Consider the following 18,498-nt stretch of genomic DNA (forward strand, 5'->3'; position numbering starts at 1 on the left):
TTGAACAAGGGTTTTTTGCAATTATGTTTGTTGTTCCTTTGTTATTTATTTTTTCTAAAATCCGATTGCTGCATCGGAAAGGCCAGTTAAAAATACATAATATACTTTGTTATTTTCTTTAATTTAATCCCTTTTTTAGAATTTATTAGACAAAATTTTACTTTTATTTTACCGTGCCAATAAATATGGTCATCACTGTATATATATATATATATATATATATATATATATATATATATATATATATATATATGATTTAATTAAGTCAGGACAGTGGCGTTTTTTTCCCATCAATTATGGTAATTTTATTAATTAAAGCGCTTCGTACATTTTTAAAATAGACGCTAAAATGATGTTGATATCCCTAGAAAAAAACATCTTTAAACAATTAAAATAATTTAAAGTTGTAGTTGAATTTGCTAATTATAATAGCCAATGGTCATTTGTACATTACATGAAAATATTTTCTTTTTCAATCAAAAAACCTTACTAATAATCCATGTTAAACCTTTATATTGGCATTTTTTTTTCAATTTATATATATTAAAAATTACTTTTGTAGAATTCTGTTTTTATATTGTAATTTAACTAATTATAATATATATTATTGTGAAAACACGTTGATTTTGTTAAACATAATATTGATTTTATGTAAATGTTTAATTTACAACTTCAAGATAATCGAAATAAATAATGGGGTTGTATATATATATATATATATATATATATATATATATATATATATATATATATATATATATACTACAACGATTTTGTAATTATTTAAACTCTTCAGCTTTATAAATGATTGCAATTTTAATTTACCTAACTTTATTTTGTTTAGTTCTTGTAACATGAAATATGTGGGGGTTAAACCGTGGCTACCAAACAAGAAGGAAGATGCATATGACAGCGTAACGTCACTTCCTAATTAAGTTGTAGGTATAGACAGTTTCCGGTATTCAACCACGTGGTCATGCTAACAGGCATAAAAAATATGGCTACCAATATGTGTTACCGATTGTCCATGTATGTTCTAAAGAAAAGAACAATTCGGAAAATAATTATTATAATTGCACATTTGGGATAATTTTAATCAAAATATCGTAAGTGAATTCGTGTTTGAACTTTTATTCTTATTGGAGAAAGTCGAATATTTCATTTTATTTATTTATTTTTTTTACTGCAAAACAAACAACAATTTTTATATAATTTAATAATATCCATTCTTTTAATAATAAATACAACTTTTCCCTGAGTATTTTCAAATATTTTAAAGTAAGCATTTTTCACGGCAGTGTTTTATTTGTTTTTGTTGTTTTATTTACGATTGGTGAATTATCAATATTTTAGCACGGGCCGTAATACATTTCTTTGAAATATATTTAAAACTTCAATTTTTTGTTTTTTTATAACATTTTTAACTGTAAATAATTTGCATAACGAATTTGTTTTACTGTACACATAGATTCGAAAAAGTTGTCAAAAAACAAATATATAACAAATAAATGTTATCAAATGCAAGATAAGTTATAAACATTCCGACATTTTTCTTTTTAAAATATATTGATAAACATTGTATGATTTTCGAAGCGATTACACGTTTTAAAGTGAGTAAAAGTACTAAAAACCTTCCCAGATAGGTAGAAGAGTAACTTATCTTGCCTTTGATAACATTAATTTGTGATATATTTGTTTCTTGACAACTTTTTCGAATCTGTGTGTACAGTAATACAAACCTAAAATTTAATTTAACTTGAAAATAATATTTAAAATGCACGTGCTTACACTACACAAGCGCCCTTATTATTATCATAATAATAATAGTAATAATAATAAAAAAAACCTGGTGTAGATGACATCGACTGGCGCCACACCACACCACACCAACTAGTTGTGAAGGGTCAGGGAGGATGGAAAGACCGAGGTGAGAGAGTACTGACTAAATCTCCATTGGAAGTGTGCAGTTCAAATCTGGTACCTTGGGAAGGCATTTTGTCACTCAAACCCCAGGAAGCACTAATGGCCGATACCAACGAGAAATCAGTGACAACGGATGTTGCGATAACATGCAATCATCTGCACAAGTGGTTTAAAGGTGGAGAACACTGGAAATCTGGGGAGACTTGTCACTTGGTCTCCAGGGAACACCACAGGTTACTGCCAGTGAGCAATCACTGATGATGGTTTGTGAGACAACTAATACAGATTTTGATGAAAAACATGGGGGAAAAATGGACATAGAAGAACAGAAAACCAAAACTTTAAATATAATTTCTATATTTAAAGTAATATTTTTTTTTTTTAAATATTTCAACATATAATCTTGTGGAGAAAATCCAACTTCCCAATAAGGGGCACTCTGGATAGGAACAAAAATAATCTCAGTCATGAAAGATTTCTCCCCCACCGATCGAAGACAGAAAAGGTAAAGTGTAGCATCAAAACAGATACTACACTGATCTTGTTCCGAAGGCCTAAAAATATTTGTTTAATGTTTCTTTAATTGTTTGTTCCCTAAATTCATAATTCAGTTTTATCAGTATTAAATTGTATATTGCTTTAAAATTACTTAATTTTACATATATAATGTTTATATTTTATATTGGATAAAGTTCAGTTTCAGTATTAATCGAACTGTGTTCCTTTTTCTTTTTAAAAATGTTTTATTGCTCTTTTTCAAATGACCCTCATATAGTACTGACAGACTGGCAAATCTTACCTACATTGCCTGCAGACATTTTTCAGTTAACATGCCTTCTTCTTACTCTCGGTGGTCGTGGTTAAACACATAACAAAATCCCCTTCAAATATTTAACAATAGCTGTTTTTAAAATATAAGTTTATATTAAATTAAATACTAATCGAAAATTTAATGAAAATCTGAATATTAGTTCATTTGCTAGATTTTTACACCCGAGTGTGTTTATGTCTTCAAACTAATCATTACGCCAGAACGCTGTTTTAGGCGCCAATAATGTAAACACGACTTTGGTCTCGCATTTTCATTATTTTCGTACTCTGTAAAAAATGTTACTAGTTTATTTAAGGCTTCTTCTTTTAAATGGTATAAAAATTATGATGATAATATAAAATTAAATTGCATTTACATCGTCTTACATATAGAGAGGGTTAAATCTGTCTCGCGTTGATGTTCTTACTATTCAACTGCATATCGTCAGGATTGTTAATAGAACAGTTACATTAATATATATCATTATTATCATCATCATTATTTTCATTATCAAGTCGTCTAGAATGACATTTGAAAAAACTAAGAATCCCCGATGTTTTCGCCGGATATCAGACCTTTCTATTGTACGTACCACCAATATTCTTAGGAAAATCCTTGATCTTTGAAGCTCCTGGTTTGGAGCCGGGATTGAGGGAAAGTTATTGTAAAATGAACCTCATCTCTTTTCATGGGACGTTGGTTAACGAAATCAGAATTATAGTTAAATATTTGTATTTTTAGATGTAAATATATAGACGTAATGATCATATGTACATCCTACCTACCGCTACCACTGTCGATTAGCGATTTCACTACCTTGCTCTGAAGGCGGATATACCCATCTATGTTCATTCTAAATCCAAATGGAAGAAGTTGAATGGCGTGACGTCACATTCACTGAATAATTCGAGCGTTCTGACGAAGTCACGTTGTTGATGATGCGTTTTTGTCTCTGATATTGTCTAAATCTTTTATATATATTTTAGATCCAGGAAACTAGGACGTGGCTAGCGGGTTTACTTTCGACTGTCCCATAACATGCGCTTCTCTTATTTTATCATTTAATCCTCGTATACCATGAGCGATGTTTCTGACAAAGGGTAAAGGATTGCTGCTTTCTGTGTAGGAATCTATTCATCTAACATTTCTCGCTGCCAATTTTAACCATATTTAATTTTTACTTGTATAAATCAAGTGGCTTCATGCTTTGTCTGGAGAGATTTCCATAAGAAAATCAGTCACAATATGCGGCATTTATTCTAGTCAGTAAGATTGATGATCGTTAGAATATATCGAATGCTCTTTGTAAAATTCCGTCAGTATCGCTAGGAGCTGTCGGCTGGATGCAACATATGCAACAATAAAAAACGGGTCTGTGTCGATAACTATGATCTGTATCAACCAAATATTAGGTGGCGATCAATTTTTGTTTGATCTATTAAAGGTAGGGCGCGGTGCAGTGTTTACCGGCGCAAACTATGAAATTGGCGCGTCGAGTTGCATTTCTGTTGAAGTTGATATTTATCCGCGTTCAGTTGGAAACCTTCCCGTGGTCTCTTTTGTGAGTACCGAGTTTTAAGCACGAACTGTAGAAGCGAATATCAACACATTTATACGAGTGACCTTTCGCTTTGATTTTTTTTTCGCAGGGGGTGGATAATATTGGTCAAAATTATTCACAGTTTCATCAGGATTTATTTGTTCCCAAACATCTTATTTCTTCTTTCTTTTAAGACGTAATAATTACTTGTAGCGATATAAATTGTTTAAGGAAATAGAATTTTAAATTAATAAAAGAAACTGTTCTACCTACACTTTGTGACTTATTTGTGTTAAAATGGAATATTTAAAATAAGTTATAACCCTTAAAGTTAGGTAAATACCGACGTTGAGCAAGGTAGCCATCTTTGTTTGACTTAAATAATTGCTATAAAAAATGGCTAACATCTCTGATGTATAAATAAATTAAAGAAATATATAATTATAGGTTTCACTCTTTTTCTTTTGTAAATAGGGCTAACATTATTTAAGAAAAAAGTTAACATTTTTTGTGTAAAAATCGGTAATACATTTTTGGTAAAAACGGGTAAGGTTTTGTGTAAAAATGATAGCATTTTCATGTATGTGTAATTGAAAAAGGGGATACCATTTTTGTAAAAATAAGAAATATTTATTTGAAAAAAAGGGTGACCGATTTTTGTAAAAAGGAGTATTTCTTTTTACTGGGTGTCAAGCTTGATAGTTTGCAATAATCCGTAAGTAAAAGGTAAAGAAGAAAAGCAGAATTATTTTATTTTTCTAAAAATATACAAAGCATTGTAAAAGTTGAAGATCTACATTCTGGTTTATTAATATATCGAGCATATTCTTTTCCGAACATCGTTTTGTTCTCGTTTCGCGTCGACGATTAAACTTACTATAACTTTCTATTTAAAATGCTTTATAGTATTTTGCACTCATTTTTTTCTCTTGTTAAACAAGGATTTAAGTTAAAATAGGATGTTTTAGAGCAATAAGCGAATCCATTTAAATGTAACTAATTTCTCACCAACCATACAAATATTCTCCTTTTGTGAAAAGATTAAAGAAGAAAAAAAGAAGTTTTGAATCTAGAGATTCAAAGACGGAGGGTGAGTTAGCCTCATACTGCCACTGCCGTTTAAACGAGAAAGGAAGATAAGTTAAATTTGGGAAGCAGGAGGTAGTGAGCGAGTTGACACGTGGAAAGAGACAACGCCCACCACGCACCGATGCCGATCGGTGCGGAAGCCATGGCAGACGTCGGGGGTTGGTGGCGAGGTCGCCGTCAGTAATGCTACAGACAACGGCTGATCGGGGGAGGAGTGTCGGCTTCTCCATATTGTGGGTGCGGCTGGCCTAGGAAGCCATCATAACCAAGAGACATCATCAAGGCAGCTCAGTCTCAACACCGCCGTCGACCAGTTACAAGTCGGAGGTGGAGGTGGTTGGAGGAGGAGATAAAAATACAAAGAGAGGGAGAGGGAGAAAGAGAGAGACAGAAAGGAAGATAGAGAGGGAGAAAGAGATACATAGGAGAAGGCGATGCGACCACAACGGCATTATGATGAATAACACCAGCTTCCCTGGAGGCCCGCAACACCATACGGGGTCACAGCAACAACATCAACAACAACAGCAAGTGCACCATCATCACTTAATTAGCCAACAACAACAACAACAACAACATATATCACATCAACAACTATCACATCAACAGTCACAACATCTGGGGCTCACAATTTCAGCAATCAATAGGAATATCATTCGCAATAATAATAATAATAATAATAATAATAATAATAATAATAATTATAATAATAATAATAATAATAATAATAATAGTAACGGACTCCAAGGAAGACAAAAATCTTCTTCCCTAATGATAACGAAATCGATGTCAGGAACAGTGAGCGCCGTGATGAACAACGGAAGTCAAATTTCTCCAAATTCATCGTCCTCATCGTCGGGGTCAAACGGTACGACAATGGGTTCTAGCGGCCGGAGTCTACGTCGATCATCGGCTTCGAAATCTAGTTACCGGCACGTACCGCACAGCGAAAAGCCGCCGCATTTAGTGGCACGTCGAAATGCGCGGGAACGCCGACGCGTACAAGCCGTGAACAACGCGTTTATGCGCCTACGACGTCACGTTCCGTATGAGCCGCGCCACAAGCGGCTTTCAAAGGTGAAGACCCTGCGCATCGCCATCGACTACATTCGCAACATGCAGGCCATGATTCATGACTATGACGCAACTCTCGTACAAGACCAAAGGTGCGGCAAATACCAACACCATCATCATCATCACCATCATCATTTGGCTCGGGGGTCTACGGTCAATCATAATCCGGCTGATATACCCGAATTGACTTCTCCATCTCAGAATAATTCAAACTGCTTACCTTGTTGGCTTCCAGACACAACGGTCAGTAAATCTTTCCTTATTTGCTCTTTTGAGGGCAAAGTAAAAAGAATGCAATATTATTTTGTGTTTCGCTTTCTTCTTGTGGCTTTAAATCTGCTACGTCATTCTTGACGTTTTCTTTCTCTAACTTTGTTTCTTCTATTTCGTTCTCTACTTTTCATATTCTATTTCTGATTTTTGTCTTTGTGTTACATGTTATTTTTCATTTCCTTATCTTCTATATCTTTTGTAATTTCTTCGAGTATTTTTAATAAAACCCACAAAACAAGAAAGGTATCAAAAACTAAATCAAATATAAACACATAAACGTTACCAAACCCAGGATAAGTTATTCTTTTATTTGTCCAGGTAAGACTTTTGTGTTTTACCATATTTTAAAGCGTTTATTGTTTCAAAATAAAAAGAATGTTTTCTCTCTTAAGTTACAACGAAAACAATAGCAAACAATGCATGAGAATGGTTGGAATTTGTTTTTTTGGTTCAAACCGAAGTTAGATGACACTGTTTTTGACCATCCTCACCAAAGAATAGGTTCAAAATATGTTAAAACTCACATAACTTTATTCAGACAGGTAGAAGGGTAACTTATTTTAAGTTTAGTAACATTTATTTGTTTTATATTTATTCTTTTTTTGTTTTCAGTGCTGTTTTTTTTTCAGTGTTGTTTTTTGTTAAAAATGCAATTTATTTCTCCTATTCGTCGATTGTGTATTTTTTTTTTACTTCTATTTCCTCCTCTGCTTCGTCATCGTTTTCTACTTCTTTATATGCCTTTTGAATTTTATTGTTTCTGTTTCCTAGAATTCTTCTATTTCTTTAACTATTTCTTCGTTTTTCATTCTTAGCATTTTTAACAAAATTGAACAAAGTAAAATAGGGCTGCAAAAATATATATAAACAAATACATGTTACAAAAGACAGGATGTTTCTCTTCTACTTGGATAAATTTTACTCTATGGTTTAATTCATTTTAAATATATAATGTAGTGTTCAGGCTGTTGAGTAATAAAACATAAGCTGTCTTGTTAAACTCATATTGACCCGATTATCGTCTAAACATCGTAAATCAAGAAAATAATAAAACATTAATTTTTCGCATGATTGGTTGTATATATTGAGTGTGTTTCTATCAGTATTATCTTTAATTTTAATGTTTTATATTTTTATTTCTACCATGTCTTTGTTTTCGATTTCTTTTACAATTTCTCTGGACATTTTCAACAAGAATCAACAGAATAAAAAAGAGATGACAACAACAACAAAAAAAAAGTTAACAAAAAATGTCATCAAAGGAAAGGTTCATTACTTGTATACCTACATGGATTGGTTTATTTCTATGTCATCATGCTTAAAGCAATTTTTTGTTCAAAATAAAGAGTATCTTTTCTCATCGTTTAGAACGAAAAGCAAATGGCGGTCATAAAGATTCACTGGTTAAAAATTCGACAATTAATGAAAATATTACATTTTCAGTCGATTTATGACGATTTTTGAAAGTGTTTCTACCAGTAGCTTTTGTAATTTTCAAACGATTATCAACGGTCAGCATGCAATGCTTAAGATCCTTATTTACTTTTAATCATAACAGTACAGAGAAGACACTCTTTTTTAAGTCTCTCAAAAAAGCTATTCCTATCGATAGAAGAGTAACTCATTTTGCTTTGATTAACATAAATTTGTTGTATATCTGTTTTTATTCACCCATTCGTTTCTTTGTTCTTGTTAAAAATGCCGGTTTTTTATATTTCTACCTGTATTTATTCGCTTTCCGATTTTTTTCTTCTGTTTCTTCTTCTTTCTGTGTATCTCATTTATATGCTCTCCTCTAGTTTTCGTTCTTCAAAGTTGATTTCTATTCATTCTACCATTTTTTTTCTTCAATTTTTTCTACGTCTACTTCTTGATTTTATTTTTTTTTTGTTCTTGTCCTTCTTATTATTCTCATTCCAACAGCCATCATGCAAATAACACGCATTTACAAATTTACAATAGTTAATATACTTCCGTAGCAAGTAACTTCTAAAAAGCGTTGATTTGCCATAAAAAAACAGAGACAGCAAGTCTTACTGCTTTTGTTTTCTTTGCTATTTGATCATTGTTTCTTCAGACTTAAAAATATAATCGCTTAGAGCACTCGTTGGTATTTCCAAAGAATAGAAATCGACTTCGCAATCTAGTGCGGAATTAATCTCTTCTCGTTCCTACAATCTCTTTCACACGGAAGAGTTGTTGCTAGTCTCTATCTAATGCACCATTATATAAAGTGCATGTGTGCGCCCGAGCTATAATCCTTGCCCATTTATCTGTAAACCATTCACAATAGGAACTCGTCTTATTACAGCCATCACAAAAACTATTTCCTGTTTGTTTCTTTTTGTACCAAGAAAAAACGGAACCTCTGCAAAAACATTTCTGTAACAGAACATATCATTGCTGGAACAACTACCACGAGGCTGTTTCTACAACATGTTTGTCTTTATGTCTAATGTAAACAAGTGTTTGATGAGCCTTCCTCTTGATAATTGATTTCTTTAAATGATCTTGTGATCACTATTCTAATCCACGTGTGGTGGCGATCATCCTCCAACTGACAATCTATTTAGCCCATAAAATTCAGCTGTACAAGGACCTTGATAACTGGAGTTTCGTCAGTAAAACTAATAAAATAAATGATCTTTTTTTTTCTCATAATTTTGTTCCAACTGAAAATAGGGCATATTACAGAATGCCAAACATTCCCAGGGCATCTCATATATTCAAACCCAGAGGTCTCTAAAGATTCTAACCGTTCCTTTAAGTGCTATTGTTTAAATTTCTCTTGCTCTTGGTTCACCGGGAATATTTGTGAGGTATTTTTTGAAATTCTTCTTCATGAGTCCAGTTGTTTCTATAATTGCTGGAATGATGTAGAGCTTCTCAAGATTTCAGTCTAATGGCTGGTAATTTGTACCGTCACTAATCGCCATAATAAAAAAAATCTATAAAAATTATAGAACACTTACTTCCTGTAGATTCGTCTTCTACGCCTTTATAAAATGGTAGCATCTGAAAAGCCGTTCGACATTTACGTCATTAACAATACTCTTTTTGTGCGTAAATATGTCGCCTCCTTCAGAAAACATTAATAAAAAAAGCGTATTTATGTACTTCCTCTATGGGAGATAAGACACAAGACACGATCAGATTTTCTAAAAGCCAGCGAGGTTCTCACGTAAATACTAATTATTACCATATTATATAATTGATTTTGATCAAAATTGTAAACATAATGTTTAGTATAATTATGTATGATTTCCATCCTCGCAAGAAAACATGAAACTGATGCAAAACTGTTCTGTTAGGAGAATAATTCTACTTGTCCTGATGTTACCACATTTTCACTTATTTGGTATTGACCAGGATCAACATCACTTGACTCTTGTAATATGACGTGAACTGGTGTGTCAATGGATCGTACCGTTTCCCTATAAATATCTAAATAAGAATTAATATGTAAAAATGATCGCATGAAAAAAATTATAGAGGAAACATAAACCATAAAAAATATTTGAAAAATAAGTCTTTGATGAATACAAATGTTTATCAAAGAAAAGGCTTGATATGCCGTACAATAAAAACAACTGAGAAGAGAACAAAAACCAAAGAAATTTCGTCAAATCGAATCCAAAAGAACTTCAATTTTCAATTGCTTCATTTGATGTACCTTATTTTCCAAATGGGTAAAAATATAACAATTCGTCCAAATACTTTAGTCTTATTGCAGTAAATAAGTATTTTGGATATCATTATAATTACCAACAAAAAATAGTTTAAAGGGAATGATGTTAGAAATTAGTCAGAAACAATCTAATTTCTTTTACCAACTAATTTATGATGTTTCCGCCTTCAAAAGAAATGTTTAATATTTAATAGAAGCTATATGCGTAATTTCCGTAAACATTAGATCTGATAGAATTGACCATCTTTGTCTCTGTTCTCAACTTACTAAACCAAAACGGCTATAGATATTTACGAAATGTGAAACGCGTATAACTTCTATTAAATATTAATTTTTAAGCCAGTAGCTCATAAAATATAAAAGATAAAGCAAATAGAACTATTTTTTGCTAATTTTCGAACTATAATTATTCGACAATATTAATGGTATCCATTTTGTATAACTGCTGAAACTCCCGTAAAAATAAACAACCCCCCCAAAAAAAAACAAAGAACACTTAATTTTAACTTTGATAAACTATATTGTTGAAAAGTAAATATGATTAAACTTTCTTGTTCGCACGACTGCTTTTGTGTCTTTAAAGTTCGTCGTGTTACCGTTAACAAAATATTTAGAGCATATGCAACTAATATCGCTAAAAGTGATACACATTTCCAAGGCGTTCAAATAAAATGTAGCATTTCACGTTGTACCAATATTCGATCACGTTATCATACTCCATTTATTCTCAAATTATTAATGTTTATGCATTAATAAAACTATTCTTTTTTGTCGCGCCTTGGCGAGGATAAGATGAATGGAAAGTGGAGATAAAATGAAAAAGGAAAAATCAAATAAAAACGGGGAGTGAGGAAGAAATGTCTGAGAATTTCCTATTATCAATAATTTTGAAACAAACAAGGAAATAATTTTTCGTCACTGTTCGCATTCGCTATTATCCTCTCTCTCTCTCTCTCGCTCTCTCTCTCTTTACACACACACACACACATACACACACACACACACACACACACACACACACACACACACACACACACATATATATATATATATATATGATTTTCGATATGTCGAAGATATGCATAGAAAATCATACAATTACGTCAGTAATTAAATTCTTCATATAAAAATTATTATCATTTTCAATTGTCTAAGGAAACAAAATAAAATACCGTTGACTTTTTCATTGTTAAGTGGAGAAAAATCTCCAAATTCGTTGCAAGCCACAATGTAAGTCTAAGATAAATATATGGCATCGTATTTCTCGATTTTTCCTAGAAAAATTTTGGGTCTGAGGGCAAGAAAACGGCCCGAATTTTAATCGCTAATATATGCGTCACTAGATGGAAGTGCATACATTATTCATGTATATATTAAAATATATTTAAAATACTTAAAATATTTATTTTAATATATATATATATATATATATATATATATATATATATATATATAACCACTCTGATGAGTCGTAGACGACGAAACACGTGTCAGTGGATAATTATATTTTAAAAATAATATATGTATATATATATGTATGCATATATATGTATGTATATATAACGACAAATAAATTCATATTCTTTTTATCCAAGATTGAATGAATATATTATAAAGTTTACAGTAATTCTATAACTTTGATAATATGACTTGTACAGGGTGGAACGATTAGATTGTTGCCCTAAAAACAACACTACAGCTTTATTTTAAAACTTTTATTGAAAAAATTAATTCAAATAACTTGATTATGTAGTAGAGCTGCCATCTATATAATGTAGTGGCCTTCAGCCTCAATCACCGCCTCGATACGGGTCCGGAACTGGAAGCATGTTGGAGATGTTTTCGACGTTTAACCAAGCGACGTAGTCCAGCGGGTTTAGATCAGGGAGGTGGGCAGTGAAATAAAGGTACAAAGACAAACATTCCTTCTGAAGCCGAATCTAGGTCTCTTTTGATTTATGGGCCGGCGCTGAGTCCTGTTGCCACACCCAGGATCTGCCAGCTGCGATCTGATTGCACTAGGGGACCACCACACTCTTCAGCAAATCCAGGCATATTTCGGCGTTGATTGCAAGCCGACTTCGAAGGTGTGAGGCGGTATACCATAATCGTATCTGGAAACCTCGTTGAACTGTGCCCGCAAGCATTGAACCGTCCGGATTTGCATTTTTAAAGTGCTGGCCTGTTGACATAATTTGGATCGGTAGAGAGTATGAGTTGTACAGCGACGCATCTCTGATCTCGCTGGTTGAACATTGTGTCGCTTTCAGACACATCGCTCTTGAGATTTATACACAATTGGTCAACTAGTAGATGGTCTGCAACCAAAAAATCTAGTTTTCATCATATTGAAATGGAATTATGTCGCTTTTTATAAGGCGACATTTTTATCGTACCACCCTGTAAACGGAGTCGGAGTTTTGATTGGTTAAAAATGTAGTTCGTAAAGCAGGTTTTAAATTATTTGTAAATAATTCACATTATACTTGAACTTCTGCATGTCAGTACAGTTGGGAAAGCAGGAGCCCGGAAGGGAGTTCAAAAGTCTAGCAGTTCTGGGGAAGAAACTATTGGAGTAGACGGCTTTCTTACACCTAGGGATCTCTACTGTAGAGGTTGGATTTAGCTACTTGGCGGGTTTGTCGGGGGTATTTACGTCGAGGAGTACAAGTGCTTTTAGTTCGTCAGAGCATACATCATTAAAATAGGCAGAAGGATGCAACATTTCATCGATGAGACAAAGGCTGAAGCTTAAATGATAGTTCAGGACCTATCAGGTTAGCGACTCTCTTTTGAACCCTGTCCATGAGTGAGAGACTAGTGGCGCATGCACCAGCATACATGCGACAACAGTATTCCATACATGGCAGAATCGTGGCCTTATAGCGGTACAGGATAATTTCAGACCTAAGTAGCTTTCTAGCACGGGAGAGAGAGAGAGAGAGAGAGAGAGAGAGAGAGAGAGAGAGAGAGAACGAACACCAGCACCTTCTCTGCAGTAGCTTTGGTAATGCTCTCAATGTATCTCTTCCAACTCAGGTTCCCCGCTAGACTCTGGAATTCCATTCCAGGTCCCTGCTTCCCCAACAGTACTGACGTGCAGAAGTTCAAGTGTAACGTAAACCGATATCTTGCCGCCCAAATCCCTACATAGTACCCCAGTAGTTGTTGCCCCTGATAGTAGCCCCCTACACAAAAGTGGCAATGCGCCTTGTTTGGGGTGAAAATGTAAAAAAAAGACCAAAAAAACGTTAGGCCAAGTAGTTTAAAGGAAGTTCTTTCAGATAATTTTTTTTTACCATTGCTATTAGTGGTAGAGAAGGTTACTTGTAATTATTGAAGGAAACAAGTTTAGTCCTCGCAGCATTGAATGTGACCACTCATTTTTGTTCCCATTCCACTAAAGAGTGGAGGTCTTTATCCAGTGTTCCTGCCATTTTCTTAAATAAATGTGTTAATTTATTTTTCTCTCGTCTCTTTTATAAAACGCGCTGTCATCAGCAAATATACACATCTCAGAGACAATTTTATCAGGGAGGTAATTTATGAATTTTAGAAATCGTAAATGACCAAGGATAGACCCCTGAGGTACTCCCGCATTTATATCATATTGTTTAGAGGTACGACCGTCGAAGATAACGTGGATTCTACTCTTATTTAAGAAGGATTTAATTACGTTATGTATTCTTCTAGTGATACCATATGATATGATTTTCCTTAGAAGACCATCGTGACATACCCTGTCAAAAAGCCTTAGATATATCAAAGGCTACCGTTCTACTCTCCCCTGCTTTGTCCAGTGAATGGTATACACGTTCAGAGATTACATTTAGGATATCTGCTGTGGAATGGGCTTTCCTAAATCTATATTGATGGTCGGTCAGAAGTTAAGCAGCTGTAAGATGATGACCTAGAGTTTGATTAATTTTGGCTCAAATATTTTTGCGAAAAGCGAGAGGAGACTAATGGGGCGAGAAGTTAATGGTTCAGTTCTTTCGCCAGAATTCTTGAAAACTGGTAGCACAGAAATCATACATACAAGAAGTTGAATTAATTTTCACTCCGACACAAAATCTACTCCCATCACTACAACCGTAACTATCTTACACCGGGATACTTTATGTGATATTTCTTTTCATACCGTCGTCATTATCTCAGTTTTACTGACTTACTCTTGACTCTTTCCTGCTATACTTTACTATATATTTACAGATTACTCCTCTCTGTCATTGCGATAGTTTGATTGGCTATTTCCAAATTATATTATACATTCCAAATTTCGCTAAATTACAGACTTACCTAATTATTCATTATCGGCCACATCTATTATTCGTCACTCATCGCATACAGTTTTCTTTTTATTTCTTTCCGATTTTTTCTTCTCATGCACTTTCTGTAACAGCATAACCTCTCTCCAGAGTGCCTCCAAGTATTTTAGTTATTTAAGTTTGTATTTTTGTATCTGCGTTTGTATTTATTAACACAACGCCTACATTATATATACAATCCTATTCTAAAATATAAGATTAAAATTAACGAACAGAGACATACAAATTGGTACAAATGGATCATGGTAGCTCCATATTTCTATGTGCTGTTGCTTACCATTCATTTTCTTATCTTTTATATCAAATAGAACTTTGCATTTTAGTAATATTCTGTTGCACCTAAACATATGCACGTCGAGTATATTTGGTTTCTTAAGTTTTTTCTCAGATTTTACCATGGTAACTAATTTTCTGTTCTCGGAGGATAAAATTCAATTTGCGATTAGAAAGAAAAACAGACATCTACACGTCTACCCTGGTGACGGAGACTTTCTTTATTGTCTTCTTTTTAAATATAGACTATCTACGACTATTGAAAAATATCTTTATTATTAAACAAAATCCACCGTAACTTTTAAAATGAAATGCACTTGGATTATGAGTAAGAAACAATTTCTTAATTTACAATTTGTGTCAACTTTTTACGTTATACCTCAGACTGACAGCAACAAACCACTGTAGATTTGTACAGCCTTTAAATAAACATTTGTATTAAACAATATCTCCTATTATTTTTATTATTTATTTTATTTTCCTTCTTTACAAAACAATCTACCTTAATCAATGTTCTAGTAAGTGTTGAGTTTACGAGAAATCTTCAGTTAGTGGTAAAATTGGCTATTTTTCTTTTGCGTAAAATACACCAATCTTTACACATAATTCCGGATATTTTAACAAAAAATACAGGAAACAAAAAATGCTGTATTAATATAATTTTTCCACTAATTCGTTAAATCCAATCAGTCTTAACGACATAGATTTTGTTACTAAGAAAATACACTGTGGATTTTAGTAAAAATTTTCTTTTGCTTTACCACTCTTTTTATGACATATTTGCGTTATATTTCAGGCCGAAAGCAATACACAACTATTATGATTGGATTCTGACAAAAAAACATTCGTCATTAAGCGTCTTAAAGATAATTTTACTGGAAAATAAAAATCAATTTCAGATCAGTAGCTACCTCTAGACCTGTCACAGAATTAGGTCTAATTTATATAACACTGCACAACGTTAATATATGTTAATATAATAGTTTTTATACCATTTGAAGGCAGAAACCTAAAATAAACTAATGATATTCCATATATGTTTAAAACGTAGGAAAAAAATTGAAAATCTGAGGCAAAAATCATGTTTAAATTATTGAGGCTTTATAAAAACGATTCAATTTATTCGTCATTCTGAAGGCGAAGACATACCTGTGTTTAATAAACCTAGCAAAGGTCAAACAATAGTCAGATTTCAAAAAAATTATGCATACTTATTTACTTAAGAATTAATTGAATTTGCAGTTTTTCGTAAAATAATTGAGAAGAGATAGTTATGGTACGCCCCCCTACTCATTTAACGAATTCCGAAGAATATATATCAGAATTGAGAAAATTTGCAACATATAATAAAACTGAGGAGTTAAAAAGATTGTAAATATTTATTTTTTATGTATAAAAAACATGTTCTTTTTTACTTATATTGAATTCATAAATAGAAAATAGAAATAAATTCAGTATTATTATGTTTTGTAAAAAATAACGGTTTTTTACGCAATAATATAATAAAATCAGTTGAACTGCAAAGAAAAGAAATTCATAAAATTATTAAGTTTAAAAGAATCGAATTAATTAAATTCGATGGTTCCAAATGATAAGTTTTGTACGTATAATTCTTGGTAACAGTTTTACAAATTAAAAACATATTTTCATATAGTATAAAAATGACTTTAGTTATGTTTAAAATACGAAATAAACTCCCCTTTAAACATATCGTAGAAATATGATTTTTCACAGTAATTTTTAATGGTTTTTAAACATGTAATACATACATACATACATACATACATACATACATACACACATACATACATACATACATACATATATGTATATACATATATATATATATATATATATATATATATATATATATATATATATATATATATATATATGTATATGTATATATATGCGTGACGGATAAATGATTTAAATGTTTGCTATAAGGTAAAACTTAATAATACGTTAGCTATTTGAATTCACATGTTTATTGAATAAGAAAAGGTTAGCTAGTGATCCAATAAATGCATGACTATCAAATAAATACATGACTATTTTAAAATAATATTTTTTTAAAAATATGACATTTTTGTGCATAGTAAAATCTAACAAAACAGTATCAAATGCCGTTATTCCCATGATTCATAATTTGAGCTTTTGATACACCGTCAAATCTACACATAATTTAATTTACACACAAAAGGAAGTCACCGATTTTGTGCAAAATTTTCGCAATTTTGCACAAATAAATGGAGATTTCTTAAAATTAACATTGAATTTTATCTATTTTATAGTAAAATATTATTTTAATTAAATCGAACGTTTTAATAGTTTTAACAGCAAGAGGTTATAAACTTAAAAAGAAAATAGGAGGTTTGTGAAAAGTTCAGTATTCGAAGTTATTTAACAACAATAACAAAACAGTTTTACACATAATATAAAATAGAAGAAAATCAAAAGATGGGAAGATATTTTGTGATGGAGATTAAAGTTGTGGTTTGTATTTTATTTAGTGTAAACTTTGACGGAAAATATCTATATAATTAACACTCACTAAAGAGTAGTCAAATAATTGAACGCGAAAAGATGCATGTACACACATACATACTCACACACAGATTATACATATATATGTGTGTGTGTTGTGTTTGAAATATTTTAAAGGGTTTTAAGTCTTTTTCGCCATTGTATTTTATCGTCTTTATCTTTGATGATAGGAGTTGTTGGTTATTGCATGCACCTAATCATGTTTAGAATTCGTTTACAATTAAAAATATGCATGCGTAACGTAATAGCTATTGGTTTATGTATTAACTTTTAGTCTTGTAGTAAACATATATTCATAGGTCAGGCATTAACGTCAAAGTAAAAAGTAAATCGTAAGCAAAATTTTTTGGTTTCGATTAATTTGGAGAAATCTATAATGTTACACAAAAAAACATTTTTAATTAAAGGAAAAACACAAATAGACGAACTATGAATATAAAAAATATGTGTATTAAATCTCTCTCTCCCCCTCTCTCTCTCTCTCTCTCTCTCTCTATATATATATATATATATATATATATATATATATATATATATATATAAAGTGACCTTGATCGTGTGTGTGTGAGACGGTCTATACTCTGTCAATTCTTGATCTACAGCCTTAAAACTTGATATATCGGAGATTCGGATATGTAGAACAAATTCGATTTGGTTTTTCGCCAGTATAAACAGCTGCTAATGAGTCAAAATTTTGAAATTCGAACTTGGTAGGCGTAGGTCAACTTAAATTGCTCTTCTATGCATGAAGAAATATACATTTATGCAATAAACTGGGTTAATTTCTACCTTTTTGATATCCATACATGATGTCGTCGTGCATCCCGCTGAAAAGGTAAATGTTTTGGTTTCGATTCTAGCTGACGGTACCAAAGTCTCATATTTTAAAAATATTTGAACTCAATAATATATTTTGCATAATATAATAATCAATAGCGACTTTTCTCTGTAA

General features: G+C 32.0%; 1 protein-coding gene across 1 annotated transcript in view; it reads left to right on the forward strand.

Annotated features, from left to right (window-relative positions):
- Positions 1–5,678: 5,678 nt before the first annotated feature.
- LOC145247274 (uncharacterized) overlaps positions 5,679–18,498 on the forward strand; it is a 67,498-nt gene continuing 54,678 nt past the window's right edge. Inside the window, exon 1 of the mRNA XM_080108879.1 lies at positions 5,679–6,680. Coding sequence (XP_079965005.1) covers positions 5,817–6,680 — 864 coding nt within the window. The 5' untranslated portion in view covers positions 5,679–5,816. The remainder of the gene's footprint in view (positions 6,681–18,498) is intronic.

The sequence above is a fragment of the Euprymna scolopes genome, chromosome 25, assembly GCF_053919585.1.
Source record: "Euprymna scolopes isolate OS-2025 chromosome 25, ASM5391958v1, whole genome shotgun sequence".
In the NCBI taxonomy this organism is placed as follows: domain Eukaryota; kingdom Metazoa; phylum Mollusca; class Cephalopoda; order Sepiida; family Sepiolidae; genus Euprymna; species Euprymna scolopes.